The sequence below is a fragment of the Mixophyes fleayi genome, chromosome 10, assembly GCF_038048845.1.
Source record: "Mixophyes fleayi isolate aMixFle1 chromosome 10, aMixFle1.hap1, whole genome shotgun sequence".
Taxonomy (NCBI): Eukaryota; Metazoa; Chordata; class Amphibia; order Anura; family Limnodynastidae; genus Mixophyes; species Mixophyes fleayi.
Window position 1 is genome coordinate 16,235,312 of NC_134411.1, and position 14,875 is coordinate 16,250,186.

Sequence of the window (14,875 nt, forward strand, 5' to 3'; positions counted from 1 at the left end):
CAGCACTGTGGAATCAGTGGCGCTATATAAATAAATGATGATGATGATGATGTGAGCTTTCAAAATGACCAGCAAGATTCTTCATTATCTGTGCTGATTACACAATCTTTGCTTCTGCTAATGTGTGTCTCACAATCTAAAATGGGCAAAAAAATATAAAGGTACATGTACCTAGCAATAATCTTGGGGATTGCATATTATGATAAAGGTATATATGAACCTTATTATCTCTTCACAGCTTTAATTTGCCAGAAAAGATATTTGAGATGAAGTCTTGTGTTCTAGCTTTATAGTATACACACAGACAGACACACACATTGATAGACTTCTGGGCACACATTATTACATAGTTGTATACATCAGAAAGCACCGGTGAAGTGGTTAGATGTAGACAAGTGGATGGGAAATCAGATCCAAGGCCCTTGAGCAACCTCCTATCCCAGACCTACCAGCGTATTTTTTCAACCAAATGCTGAGTATGTTATACAGCTTAAATGTCCAGAATATAGCCCATAGGAGTCAAATGTCATGCTCAATCTGCAGTGTAACATAGGCCTCTAGGATGATGTATAATACAACCTCACATGCCCAAAATACAGCACAGCTCCCATTTCCCACTATACCGCAAAGCTCCCATTCAGCAAAATACAACACCGTTCCATGAGCCTAGTATACAGCACAGCTTCCATGACCCCACAGCTTTAAAAATGTCCCTAATTGCCAGTGGCAATCCTTGGAAATGTCCCTATTTTTCAATACTGACAAACATCCCGGCATAATTCTACCTTTTCCTTGTAGAAGATGCAAATCTCTATGTATTCTTGTCTGGCATTTATGTTAATATTTATTACAGGTGCGTATTCAGTAAACATGTACATCAAGGTCCTATTGGAGTGCACAGTGCATGACATTATGACATTCACCCGCCAACCTTGGGAATTAAATTCTTATGTACACAGAACAGCTCACATGCTTTCAAGGTAAAGCATAGCACCAATGAATGCCAGGATCAGCAAAAATGTTATGCCTCCCTCCTCAGTGCCAAAAGGCGAATCTAGGCAGTAAGTAATATACAAATAAAATATACGCACATAAAGCGCTCATGGATTTACAGAGAGATGTGTGAGGTAATCTTCTTATACACTTCCCATTTACGTGCAATGTTACATGTAATGTAGAAAACAAACACAATATAGTGTATTACGTAAAAACCATATATTCTCCACCATAGAGAAAACCACAATGTCCCGATCAAAATAGAGGGTACTCCCAATAGTAAAAGGTGTAGGAAAATGATGTATTCATCCACCATGTGCCCAGGATCAGAGAAATCCTTCCAATGTTATGCTTACAAGAAGGTTTGTTGGTAACTTACGTGATATATACCATCAGACTTATCTAGAGACCTCATTGTAGATTATAGAAATGTAGAGATGACACTTCCATCATCCAGTAATATGTAAACAAAATCAAAAACCTCTATGGCGCAATACCATTATAATATATAAAAACATGTAAAACTTGTGAACTAGGAACAATAAAAACAAAATCCACCTAAGAATATATGGATATTGAACACCCTCAAGTGGATTTTGTTTTTATTGTTCCTAGTTCACATGTTTTACATGTTTTTATATATTAAAATGGTATTGCGCCATAGAGGTTCTTGATTTTGTTTACATATTACTGGATGATCTAAATTCCATCTCTACATTCCTATAATCTACATTGAGGTCTAAAGATAAGTGTCAGTGACAGTGTCCCCTTGTTCAGAAGTGTATTTATTGCCCATGCACAATGGAGACAGTCATTTTGCATCCTCTTATTTTCCGCTTATCAATTCAGTAGGAACTAGTGACATCACTACTAGTTCATAGTCAATTGATAAACTGTATGCAGGCTCAGGCCTCAGATTGTCTGCCTATACTCTGATTAGTTGTGAAGTCCCCTTCAAAATATACACACTTACTGCAGTGTCTGGGTGTAGGTTAGCGCATACTTACCAACACCCGGAAACTTGTTTTCGGGAGAGGGGGCGTGACTGGAGGGCTTTACGTTGCGGGGGGTGGAGCCAAAATGACGCAATTGGCCTTGTCCCGCCCCCTCCCGCCCTCCAAAATGGCGTGATTCACCGAGAATCGCGTCAAATGACGTGATTCTCGGTGAGATTGGGATGCAGGAGAAATGCCAGCTTGCCCGGGAGACTGACCCGAATTTCGGGAGTCTCCCGGACTTTCCGGGAGAGTTGGCATGTATGGGTTAGCGCATAAGTGTAATACAGTATCTGTGGGCCTCACTTCCACAGTACAAAAAGCCTGTGAGATAGGAGCTGATTTATGAAAAGGCAAAAACCTCTATTGCCAGCAAAAAAACGTTTTCGCTGTGATAGAGCTTTTTATCCTTATTCCCTTATACATCAAAAGGTTAACGACAATGCTAATATTCAGCGTTAATTTTATTGGGGAAGCTAATTTAACATATACCGTGGTGCCACTGCAGTACCTGTTCTTTTATCACCATGTCAGGATGGCGATACCAGATAAAAAGGATTTTTATAAAAGGCTTTTTTCCATACTTACCGACTTTCTTCAGCTCTCTTCCGGGAGCCAGCCAGTAGAGGTGGGCGTGAGGGGTGCGGGGCGACCAAAATCTTGTCATTTCGAACCCGCCCCCTGTGATGTCATGACGCAAATGGGTCATTTGACACTGGGGGGCGGGGCCAAATGCCGCGATTCACCGGGAATCGCGGCGTTTGGGACCTAATTCTGCCCACTTCACTAGGAAGTGGGGCACTTCCTAGTGAAGTGGGCAGAATTCGGGAGATTGCCACACTCGCCCGGGAGTCCGGGAGACTCTCGCAAAATGCGGGAGTCTCCCAGACATTCCAGGAGAGTTGGCAAGTATGCTTTATTCTTCAAATAAAGCATTTTTAATCAATACAAGTCATTTTTTTTCACACATTAGTAACATTTGTTGCCCAAATTTTTTCTTTCATTTTCACTGGGCATTGTGCGTGACAGAATTGTGCGTGATACCAGTGAAATCCTCTGCTCCTCCTTGTATATAAGGTAGGAAGCAGTGAGGGAAGTAGAAGAATGAATTGCAAGCGGTGTGAAGAGAAGGGTAGCCCAAGTCCATCAAGGGAGATTTTTTTTTCCAGACATTCCCTAAATGGGTTTGCTCTGCAAATTAAAATAATTGGCCTGCCATTAGGAGTTGACAGGCTGTTGTTATGCGCACTGGGATAAATGTTGTCCCTTCCAATTGCACTCCGTCAGAGAAGGGCATTTCTAGGCTCAGTTTACCCCTTGTAAAACAACGCTTTGAGACACACAAAAGTGACATTAGTATTAAAGACAGTCTTCTTTGTTCCCTCACTGGCAAGATAAATTTAATCCATAGGTTTAATCAGGGCCATCTTAACAACATTGCGGGCCCCCGGGCAAAGCAGTGCATCGGGGCCCCTGTAATTATTTTATATATATATATATATATATATATATATATATATAGGGGCCCCAATGCACTGCTTTTTTTAAATGTACTCGCTTAGTGACCCTTGAAGTTTTTCTTTTGCAGGATTTTTTTTTGGTTGAGCAATGTCACAGTAAGTTTGTTAGTTCGGTAGAGCGATGTCACAGTGCCTATGTGTCAGTAAGTATCTTGGTAGAGCAATTTCACAGTGTCTCTGTGTCAGTAAGTATCTTGGTAGAGCAATGTCACAGTGTCTCAGTGTCAGTAAGTATCTTGGTAGAGCAATGTCACAGTGCCTATGTGTCAGTAAGTATCTTGGTAGAGCAATGTCACAGTGTCTCAGTGTCAGTAAGTATCTTGGTAGAGCAATGTCACAGTGTCTCAGTGTCAGTAAGTATCTTGGTAGAGCAATGTCACAGTGTCTCAGTGTCAGTAAGTATCTTGGTAGAGCAATGTCACAGTGTCTCAGTGTCAGTAAGTATCTTGGTAGAGCAATGTCACAGTGTCTCAGTGTCAGTAAGTATCTTGGTAGAGCAATGTCACAGTGTCTCTGTGTCAGTAAGTATCTTGGTAGAGCAATGTCACAGTGTCTCAGTGTCAGTAAGTATCTTCGTAGAGCAATGTCACAGTGTCTCTGTGTCAGTAAGTATCTTGGTAGAACAATGTCACAGTGTCTCTGTGTCAGTAAGTATCTTCGTAGAGCAATGTCACAGTGTCTCTGTGTCAGTAAGTATCTTGGTAGAACAATGTCACAGTGTCTCTGTGTCAGTAAGTATCTTGGTAGAGCAATGTCACAGTGTCTCAGTGTCAGTAAGTATCTTGGTAGAGCAATATCACAGTGCCTCTGTGTCAGTAAGTATCTTGGTAGAGCAATGTCACAGTGTCTCTGTGTCAGTAAGTATCTTGGTAGAGCAATGTCACAGTGTCTCTGTGTCAGTAAGTATCTTGGTAGAGCAATGTCACAGTGTCTCAGTGTCAGTAAGTATCTTGGTAGCGCAATGTCACAGTGTATCTGTGTCAGTAAGTATCTTGGTAGAACAATGTCACAGTGTTTCAGTGTCAGTAAGTATCTTGGTAGAGCAATATCACAGTGTCTCTGTGTCAGTAAGTATCTTGGTAGAGCAATGTTACAGTGTCTCTGTGTCAGTAACTATCTTGGTAGAACAATGTCACAGTGTTTCAGTGTCAGTAAGTATCTTGGTAGAGCAATATCACAGTGTCTCTGTGTCAGTAAGTATCTTGGTAGAGCAATGTCACAGTGTCTCAGTGTCAGTAAGTATCTTGGTAGCGCAATGTCACAGTGTATCTGTGTCAGTAAGTATCTTGGTAGAACAATGTCACAGTGCCTCTGTGTCAGTAAGTATCTTGGTAGAGCAATGTCACAGTGCCTATGTGTCAGTAAGTATGTTGGTAGAGCAATGTCACAGTGTCTCTGTGTCAGTAACTATCTTGGTAGAGCAATGTCACAGTGTCTCAGTGTCAGTAAGTATCTTGGTAGCGCAATGTCACAGTGTATCTGTGTCAGTAAGTATCTTGGTAGAACAATGTCACAGTGCCTCTGTGTCAGTAAGTATCTTGGTAGAGCAATGTCACAGTGCCTCTGTGTCAGTAAGTATCTTGGTAGAGCAATGTTACAGTGTCTCTGTGTCAGTAAGTATCTTGGTAGAGCAATGTCACAGTGTCTGTGTCAGTAAGTATCTTGGTAGAGCAATGTCACAGTGTCTCTGTGTCAGTAAGTATCTTGGTAGAGCAATGTCACAGTGTCTCAGTGTCAGTAAGTATCTTGGTAGAGCAATGTTACAGTGTCTCTGTGTCAGTAAGTATCTTGGTAGAGCAATGTTACAGTGTCTCTGTGTCAGTAAGTATCTTGGTAGAGCAATGTCACAGTGTCTCTGTGTCAGTAAGTATCTTGGTAGAGCAATGTCACAGTGTCTCTGTGTCAGTAAGTATCTTGGTAGAGCAATGTCACAGTGTCTCAGTGTCAGTAAGTATCTTGGTAGAGCAATGTTACAGTGTCTCTGTGTCAGTAAGTATCTTGGTAGAACAATGTTACAGTGTCTCTGTGTCAGTAAGTATCTTGGTAGAGCAATGTCACAGTGTCTCTGTGTCAGTAAGTATCTTGGTAGAGCAATGTTACAGTGTCTCTGTGTCAGTAACTATCTTGGTAGAGCAATGTCACAGTGTCTCAGTGTCAGTAAGTATCTTGGTAGAGCAATGTCACAGTGTCTCTGTGTCAGTAAGTATCTTGGTAGAACAATGTCACAGTGTCTCTGTGTCAGTAAGTATCTTGGTAGAGCAATGTCACAGTGTCTCAGTGTCAGTAAGTATCTTGGTAGAGCAATGTTACAGTGTCTCTGTGTCAGTAAGTATCTTGGTAGAGCAATGTTACAGTGTCTCTGTGTCAGTAACTATCTTGGTAGAGCAATGTCACAGTGTCTCTGTGTCAGTAAGTATCTTGGTAGAGCAATGTCACAGTGTCTCAGTGTCAGTAAGTATCTTGGTAGAGCAATGTTACAGTGTCTCTGTGTCAGTAAGTATCTTGGTAGAGCAATGTTACAGTGTCTCTGTGTCAGTAACTATCTTGGTAGAGCAATGTCACAGTGTCTCAGTGTCAGTAAGTATCTTGGTAGAGCAATATCACAGTGCCTCTGTGTCAGTAAGTATCTTGGTAGAGCAATGTTACAGTGTCTCTGTGTCAGTAAGTATCTTGGTAGAGCAATGTTACAGTGTCTCTGTGTCAGTAACTATCTTGGTAGAGCAATGTCACAGTGTCTCAGTGTCAGTAAGTATCTTGGTAGAGCAATGTCACAGTGCCTCTGTGTCAGTAAGTATCTTGGTAGAGCAATGTCACAGTGTCTCTGTGTCAGTAAGTATCTTGGTAGAGCAATGTCACAGTGTCTCTGTGTCAGTAAGTATCTTGGTAGAACAATGTCACAGTGTCTCAGTGTCAGTAAGTATCTTGGTAGAACAATGTCACAGTGTCTCTGTGTCAGTAAGTATCTTGGTAGAGCAATGTCACAGTGTCTCTGTGTCAGTAAGTATCTTGGTAGAGCAATGTCACAGTGTCTCTGTGTCAGTAAGTATCTTGGTAGAGCAATGTTACAGTGTCTCTGTGTCAGTAAGTATCTTGGTAGAACAATGTTACAGTGTCTCTGTGTCAGTAAGTATCTTGGTAGAGCAATGTCACAGTGTCTCTGTGTCAGTAAGTATCTTGGTAGAGCAATGTTACAGTGTCTCTGTGTCAGTAACTATCTTGGTAGAGCAATGTCACAGTGTCTCAGTGTCAGTAAGTATCTTGGTAGAGCAATGTCACAGTGTCTCTGTGTCAGTAAGTATCTTGGTAGAACAATGTCACAGTGTCTCTGTGTCAGTAAGTATCTTGGTAGAGCAATGTCACAGTGTCTCAGTGTCAGTAAGTATCTTGGTAGAGCAATGTTACAGTGTCTCTGTGTCAGTAAGTATCTTGGTAGAGCAATGTTACAGTGTCTCTGTGTCAGTAACTATCTTGGTAGAGCAATGTCACAGTGTCTCTGTGTCAGTAAGTATCTTGGTAGAGCAATGTCACAGTGTCTCAGTGTCAGTAAGTATCTTGGTAGAGCAATGTTACAGTGTCTCTGTGTCAGTAAGTATCTTGGTAGAGCAATGTTACAGTGTCTCTGTGTCAGTAACTATCTTGGTAGAGCAATGTCACAGTGTCTCAGTGTCAGTAAGTATCTTGGTAGAGCAATATCACAGTGCCTCTGTGTCAGTAAGTATCTTGGTAGAGCAATGTTACAGTGTCTCTGTGTCAGTAAGTATCTTGGTAGAGCAATGTTACAGTGTCTCTGTGTCAGTAACTATCTTGGTAGAGCAATGTCACAGTGTCTCAGTGTCAGTAAGTATCTTGGTAGAGCAATGTCACAGTGCCTCTGTGTCAGTAAGTATCTTGGTAGAGCAATGTCACAGTGTCTCTGTGTCAGTAAGTATCTTGGTAGAGCAATGTCACAGTGTCTCTGTGTCAGTAAGTATCTTGGTAGAACAATGTCACAGTGTCTCAGTGTCAGTAAGTATCTTGGTAGAACAATGTCACAGTGTCTCTGTGTCAGTAAGTATCTTGGTAGAGCAATGTCTCAGTGTCTCAGTGTCAGTAAGTATCTTGGTAGAGCAATATCACAGTGCCTCTGTGTCAGTAAGTATCTTGGTAGAGCAATGTCACAGTGTCTCTGTGTCAGTAAGTATCTTGGTAGAGCAATGTCACAGTGCCTAGGTGTCAGTAAGTATCTTGGTAGAGCAATGTCACAGTGCCTATGTGTCAGTAAGTATCTTGGTAGAGCAATGTCACAGTGCCTATGTGTCAGTAACTATCTTGGTAGAGCAATGTCACAGTGTCTCAGTGTCAGTAAGTATCTTGGTAGAGCAATGTCACAGTGTCTCTGTGTCAGTAAGTATCTTGGTAGAGCAATGTCACAGTGTCTCTGTGTCAGTAAGTATCTTGGTAGAGCAATGTCACAGTGTCTCTGTGTCAGTAAGTATCTTGGTAGAGCAATGTCACAGTGTCTCAGTGTCAGTAACTATCTTGGTAGAGCAATGTCACAGTGTCTCTGTGTCAGTAAGTATCTTGGTAGAGCAATGTCACAGTGTCTCAGTGTCAGTAAGTATCTTGGTAGAGCAATGTCACAGTGTCTCAGTGTCAGTAAGTATCTTGGTTCAGTGTAGTGTCTGCGCCTAGTTATAATTTAGTGTCTGATATTAATGCAATATCTGAGTGTAACTCAGTGTATTTTAGTGTCTGGGTGTAGTGGATGAGTATAGCATAGTATCTGCATGTAATGCAGTGCTGAGTTTCTGCGCATGTCTGTAGACTCTTGCTGCAGAGTCAGTGTTTCTCTGAGTCAGAGGGTCTGTGTCTATATACTTTACCTCTGTGCTGTCAGCGTTGGCGGCTTCTTCCTCCCATTATAAATTCTCCCTTCTTTTCCAGAAGTTAGAAGGAGTATGCAGGACACCCTCATCCAAAATGGGATCATGCTGTGTACTCGAACCATTCCCAAATCCAATGACCAATAGTGAGTGGGATCTCCCTACGCTGTCTCTCCTCTCTTTCGCTTCTCTTGTCGCTGTCACTTTTACTGCCAAAGTTTTTAAAAATAATGCTTCCTTTTCCTTTGCCCTTCTTTATCCAGCTCTCTTAATGCATTTCTTCTTTTCTCTCAAGCTGTATTTACTACCCCTTCCTAGTCCTCTAATTGTCTGTGTCCCCACTCTGTCACTCTCTCACCCGCCTTGTCTCCCTGCTATCTCTAATTTGCTGCTTGTTTTCCTCCTGTCTCCTGCTCTTTATCCTAACTTATTTATCTGTGTCCTTAGCAGCATGCCATCCCAGGCTATCACCTTCTAAAACAATCCATCCTCCCTGGTTAGCTCTCTTTCCTTTGACTCACTTTCTCCCTCTCTGCTCTACTGATGAATTTGATGGGATAGGAGCCCCTCACATTATAGTAAGAAGGAAGTGGCCCCACAGTGACATCTGGGAACGGATAGAAAGCTTTGCCAGATGCAGATCTTTCTATCCGCTCCCAGATGTCACACTCTCTGATGTGCCAAGATTGCGTGTGTCTCTATCTGTTCTGTGCGACTGTGTGCTTGTAACCAGTGTTAGCTAGGCGCTTGCATGTGTGTGACTATGTAGATCTGCACACAAAGCTACAGTACTTGTGCTGTAAACTTTCTGCTACAAAACAGAGTTGATGTAAACAAGTAACGTGTAACGCTCTAACTTTATGAATTTTCTTCACACAAAAGAAAAATCACCAAAATGAAGCAGTAACACTAAAGCAGCGAAAACTCCTGACTGAGAAGCTTACACTCTAATTGCTACATGAGCAGACTTATTTAAAAGGCTAAGGTGAGTTTAAGGTCAGCTGTTGTGCGTAAAAGAAAAAAAAAATAACTGAGTGAGCTGAGGTCATCCGGATCTACTTCAATCTTTAATTTATTTGGTCCCTGAGGTTTATTGCAGCTCAGAATGCAGATAGAAAATGAATTGCTGTATTGGTTTTATTGGTCACCCACTATCACATAGTGCACTGATGTTTTACAATGTCTCAGGGGTAGGGCCACTATCTGCACTTGGCTGTAAGGTTTGTTATAGTAAAGAGAAAAGTCATACCCTCCCCCGTAGCTCAGACATCTCTCTGCACTGACTTCCATAATCACTTTTTACTATTTGTTTGCTTGGGAACACATCTGGAAGGAATCAGCAGTCCGTTGCTTTAGGCACTATCCTTTGTACTTGTTGCAGACCCCATAACTTCCACACTGAACTGGTAAATGAACTCCAGCCCAGTCCTTGCTCTCAGTGTGTGGATCACGCAGTGTCCACACAAGAGGCTTTTAACTAAACCTATTTTCAGGTTTCCGGGATTGTACCCCCCTTCCCCTCCACTCTATTCACATACAATACAAGACCCCATTTGTTTTGTAGTATCCATATAGAGAGATAAAATTTGGTGTTATTCGTCTGTGGAACTATGCTGAGAATTTTTTACAGATGACTTTAGGATCAAGCACTAAATAGGCATCATTATCTAAGACTGAGAAAGAAACACTAAAGCTATATAAACAGAAACAGAAGAGTCTGTTATATATTTGGGGATTATTACTAATAAACACATCAGTAATAATTTTACAGATTTGCCATGAAATTCTGGAAACATATGCAATGCACATGATGCCTGGCTTCAGTGTAATTAGTTCACATGCATGCTGCATGCCTGCAAATAAGCAGCAATAAATATCGATCCATATTGCCAGATCATCATCATCATCATCATTTATTTATATAGCGCCACCAATTCCGCAGATAATGGTGCCTATTGGTATAAGAGTCAATAGAAAGCAGTTCAGCATTCAGAGACAAATATATTTTAGAGGGAGGGGCTAATCCAGGATAGCATGGACCTTATCTGGGTCCATCTGTAAGCCGGAGCCCGACACGATGAATCCCAAGAAGGTTATCTGAGCAGTCTCAAAAGAGCATTTCTCGAGCTTGCAAAACAGTTGGTTTCTTTGTAAACGGATAAGTACCTCAGCTACCTGGTGTTGGTGAGTAGTTAGATCTTGAGAAAAAAATCAAAATATTGTTCAGGTACACTACTACACAAGAATAAAGTAAATCTCTAAAGATCTCGTTCACAAAGCTCTGAAATACTATTGGGGCGTTCCACAGCCGTAAGGGCATCACTAAGCACTTGTAGTGGCCGTCCCTTGTATTAAAAGCGGTCTTCCATTCGCCCCCCTCACGAATGCAAATTAAATTGTAGACTCCTCAGAGATCTAGCCTCATGAAAATCTGTGCCCCTTTTATGTGGTTGAAGAGTTCGGTCACGAGTGGAATAGGGTACCGATTCTTGACCGTGATAGCATTTAAGCCTCTATAATCAATGCAAAGATGCAGGGTCCCGTCCTTCTTTTTCACAAAGTAAAATCCTGCGCTGGGGAAGTTGAGGGTCGGATGAAGCCGTGCTAGAGGTTTTCTCTAATGTACTCGGCCATGGCTTGGGTCTCTGGTAAATATAACGGGTACACCCGACCTCTGGGAGGTGTTTTACCCAGTTGGAGATCAATAGGACAATCCCAAGCACAATGAGGAGGTAGGGTCTCGGAACGAACTTTACCGAAGACATCGGAGAAGGGTTTAAGATGAGGAGGCAGGAGCGCCTCAGAAACGGCAGGATGAGCAGATGAGGCTAATAAGGGTTTGACTTGGACAAGACAGCGGGAATGGCAAGAGGCTCCCCAAGCCAAGATCTGAGAGGAAGACTATCTATACGAGGAGAGTGTCGTTGGAGTCAGGGAAGGCCCAGAATAATTGGACTAGTGACCTGAGAGAGAAAAAGGAAAGAGATTGTCTCAAAATGTAAGGCTCCTACTTGGAGAGCATTATGCTTGATCTGACGGAGAATGGTTCCGTTAGCAATTTGGTAGACCATTACTGCTATTGATGGCAGAGGCAAAAGTTCAGTGGGTAGCGAAAGATCTTTTACAGTGATGAAATTCCCTGCTGCCCCTGAATACAAAAGAGCACAGGAATTGAATGCGGCAGAGGGCCCACGGATGGTCAAAGGAATGAAACGCACAGAAGCCTTATGGAAAATTAGAGAAGATTTTGATGTCCCTAGCCTGACCTCCCCCGAGATGGTTAGGGCCTGGCATTTCCCTGTAGTTTAGGACATGAGGCTATGAGATTATTATTATTTTTTAATTTTTATTTATAGGGCGCAACTAGGTGTCTGTCGCGCCGTACAGGGACAAACGAAAGATGACCAGACTCGCCACAGTAGATACAGAGATTATTGGAGATTCTTCTCTGTCTCTCTTCTGGAGAAAGTCTGGAGCGGCCCAATTGCATAGGCTCCTAAAGAGGACTGAGTGGCTGGAGCCAGGGAGTTTGATTGCAGACGTTCAAGTGGTGTCTTTCTCAAAGGATCTCTCTCGAAAGCGGGTGTCCACTCGGTGACAGAGAGAAATTAGGGTATCAAGAGAGGTAGGTAATTCTTGGAAAGTGAGGACATCCTTTATACGATCAGAAAGACCCTGCCAGAAGGCAGCGATCAGGGCTTCATTGTTTCATTGAAGTTCCGAAGAAAGAATATGGAACTGTATTACATACTGAGAGACAGAATGAGAACTGTGGCAAAGTCTGAGGATGCTTGAGGCTGCTGAAGAAACTCGGCTAGACTCAACAAAGATTTTCCGGAAGGTCGAGATAAAGGCTTTGCTATCCCGAATAATGGGGTCATCTTTTACCCAGAGAGGAGAGGCCCAAGCCAATGCCTGTCCAGACAGCAGGGAAATTATATAAGTCACTTTTGCGCGTTTTGAGGGAAAATTTTGTGGATGTAGCTCAATGTGGATGGAACACTGATTGAGGAACCCTCGACAATTCTTCAGATCGCCATCAAACTTTTGAAGGGCCGGCAGTCTCAAGGAAGAAGCGGGTGCTGCCGCTGGAACGGAGGCCGCTTCTTGTGAAGGAGTGGGGAGAGCGGCTTGCAAGTTATCCACACAGGCAAATAAGGCTTGAAGACATTGGAGAAGTTGAATCTGAACGGCATCTTGCTACTCAACTCTTCCCACTAAGTGCTGCAGCATGTTTTTTGCAAATGGTTCTTGGTCGGGATCCATTTAGGGCCAGATCTTACTGTCACATCCACTAGGGTCAGAGGAATGCCCGTATAATCTGCTCAAATTGGTACTACCTCCTAACAGGCGCGGAGTCTAACAGAGAGGGGGTTTTCACCAGAGGCTCCCGCAAGGGACTCTGGACTTCGCAATTCCCAGTCCGCAGATCAAGGTTCTCTTAGGAGGTAATGAGCGAGACTGTGATAAGACCCAAGACTATAACTATGGATATCACGAATAAGTATAATCAGAATGGCTGAAACCCTAGGAGGTTGTTTCATTAGGGACCGTGGAGTAAATACACTGGGTGTAATAGTCTGTAGAGCCGTATGCTGAATACTCAGGTATCGATGATCTGCAGAGCGTTTACCACAAGGATAATGGAGAAGACAGAGAGGCTGTGAGGGTCTGGGGATCAATATGCTGGAGACTCAAGAGACAAATAGCGATCAGGAGCCAGGGTACAGGACGTCTGAACAGGAGGAGAGACCTGAAGATGTGGCAACACAGGTAAGAGGTATGTTTAAATAGTGAACTCAGACATTGAATTGGCTGGAAAGAATGAATGGGGAGACATGCCAGTTAGCACATGCGCAGTTCACCTGACAAGATGCCGCCGCCAAGAGAGCTGCAGCATCTGTCCCGGAGGAGTACAGCCACCGGGAATAAGGTGAGTAACAGCGGGGAGCCCGTCGATCAGCGGGTCTGATGTGTAACAGATAAGAAATTAATTTCCATTGCTATTTATTAAAATTCCTCAGCTGGGACAGTCGTTACAATAAGGGCCTGACCCAGTAATGAAAGTGCTCAGAAAACAATTAGCAAAAGGAAGGAGGGGGGGGGAACAAAGCCTACTGGAGAGGGATCCAAAGAACTCGCTGTCCCATCTAACCAAACTTATCCCCAACCTCCAATCTTTCAAACGCTTCTTCAAAACTCAACTTTTCATGTTGCCTACCTCTTCCTCCTCATGCCCCACCTGCCGATTCCACTCATTTCCCACCACCCCCATTGTTTCCAAGCAGGGCCTGCTCTGCTTTCTTTCTCTTGTAAAGGAATGAAGGAGAGAGTGAAGTCAATGGTCATATACAGGAAGTGGACATGAGGAACAAATGAGATTGTGGTGTTGTCCACTGTGAGAGAGGTCTGGGTAGGTTTGGAGAATGTAGATGACAGAACACTGAAAGGAGTGGTTCAAGTTTGAAAGAAAAGAGTGCTGGGTCAAAAGCATCACGATGACACTGTGTGTGCATGGATTTGGGTGATAAGCTAGACAGGGCTGTAACTAGGGCTGTGCGACAGGGGCGACCGCCCAGAGTGCAACGCTGAAGGGGGGGCGCAATTTAGGAATATTTTAGGCTCATTTGGTTAAATTTGAGGGCTAGGGGGGCGGCATTTGTCTTTCTCACCCCGGGCGCTAGAATTCTAAGTTATGGCTCTGAAGCTAGGTGCAGTAGGTGGTGAGAGACTAAAGAAAAGAAGGTTGTGGTCAGTGAGTGAGAAGGGTGAGTTAGAAATTTGTGATACAGGAGTGGATGAGATCAAGGGAGTAAATATTGCAGTGGGTAGGAGAAGAAGTCCAATGGGAAATGCCAAAGGAAAAAGAGAGGGAGAGAAATTTAGTGGTTGCAGAGTTGATGGTTTCATTAAAACAGATAATGAGATCGCTCCAGATCAGGTGGAGGGGTCTGATGATAAGGCTGATGGGTCAAGCAGCTGAGCACAGAGGCAGTAAACATGCAGAAACTCATGGAGCAGAATGTGGTGCACTGAGCAGTAATAAGGAGATGAGAATGATACAAATTAAAAAGTGGCAGCCATAAAAAAAATTAATGGAAGAGAGCAGAAGTTAGGGGTGTGACATTAAAACATGGGGTAAGTATAAAATAGTCAATAGAACAATAAGTATATGAACAATTAAGCATTACATAGGTAAGGCAGAGTGTGTAGGAATAAAAAAGCAAGCAAGTGAATTCTTTTAATGAGGATTTTTTAGGTTTGCCAAGACCGGGAATGCCAAACGAAGATTCCAAAGATGCCAGCCTTAATCCATGGATTTAGTGTTGAGAAACTGCGGGTTTGAAAAAGTGGTGATGTTGCCTATAGCAACCAATCAGATTCTAGCTATCATTTATTTAGTACTTTCTACAGAATAACAGCTAGAAGCTGATTGGCTGCTATAGGCAACATCTCCAGTTTTTCAAACCCGCAGTTTAGTAAATATATAACCCCTATTGTT

The 14,875-nt window shown here is 42.8% G+C and overlaps 1 protein-coding gene across 1 annotated transcript in view; it reads right to left on the reverse strand.

Annotated features, from left to right (window-relative positions):
* The window catches only part of VWCE (von Willebrand factor C and EGF domains), a 69,836-nt gene extending 60,931 nt beyond the window's left edge, over positions 1–8,905 (reverse strand). The window contains exon 1 of the mRNA XM_075187973.1: positions 8,374–8,905. Within this exon, the coding sequence (XP_075044074.1) occupies positions 8,374–8,498 (125 nt within the window). The 5' untranslated portion in view covers positions 8,499–8,905. The remainder of the gene's footprint in view (positions 1–8,373) is intronic.
* Positions 8,906–14,875: the final 5,970 nt, after the last annotated feature.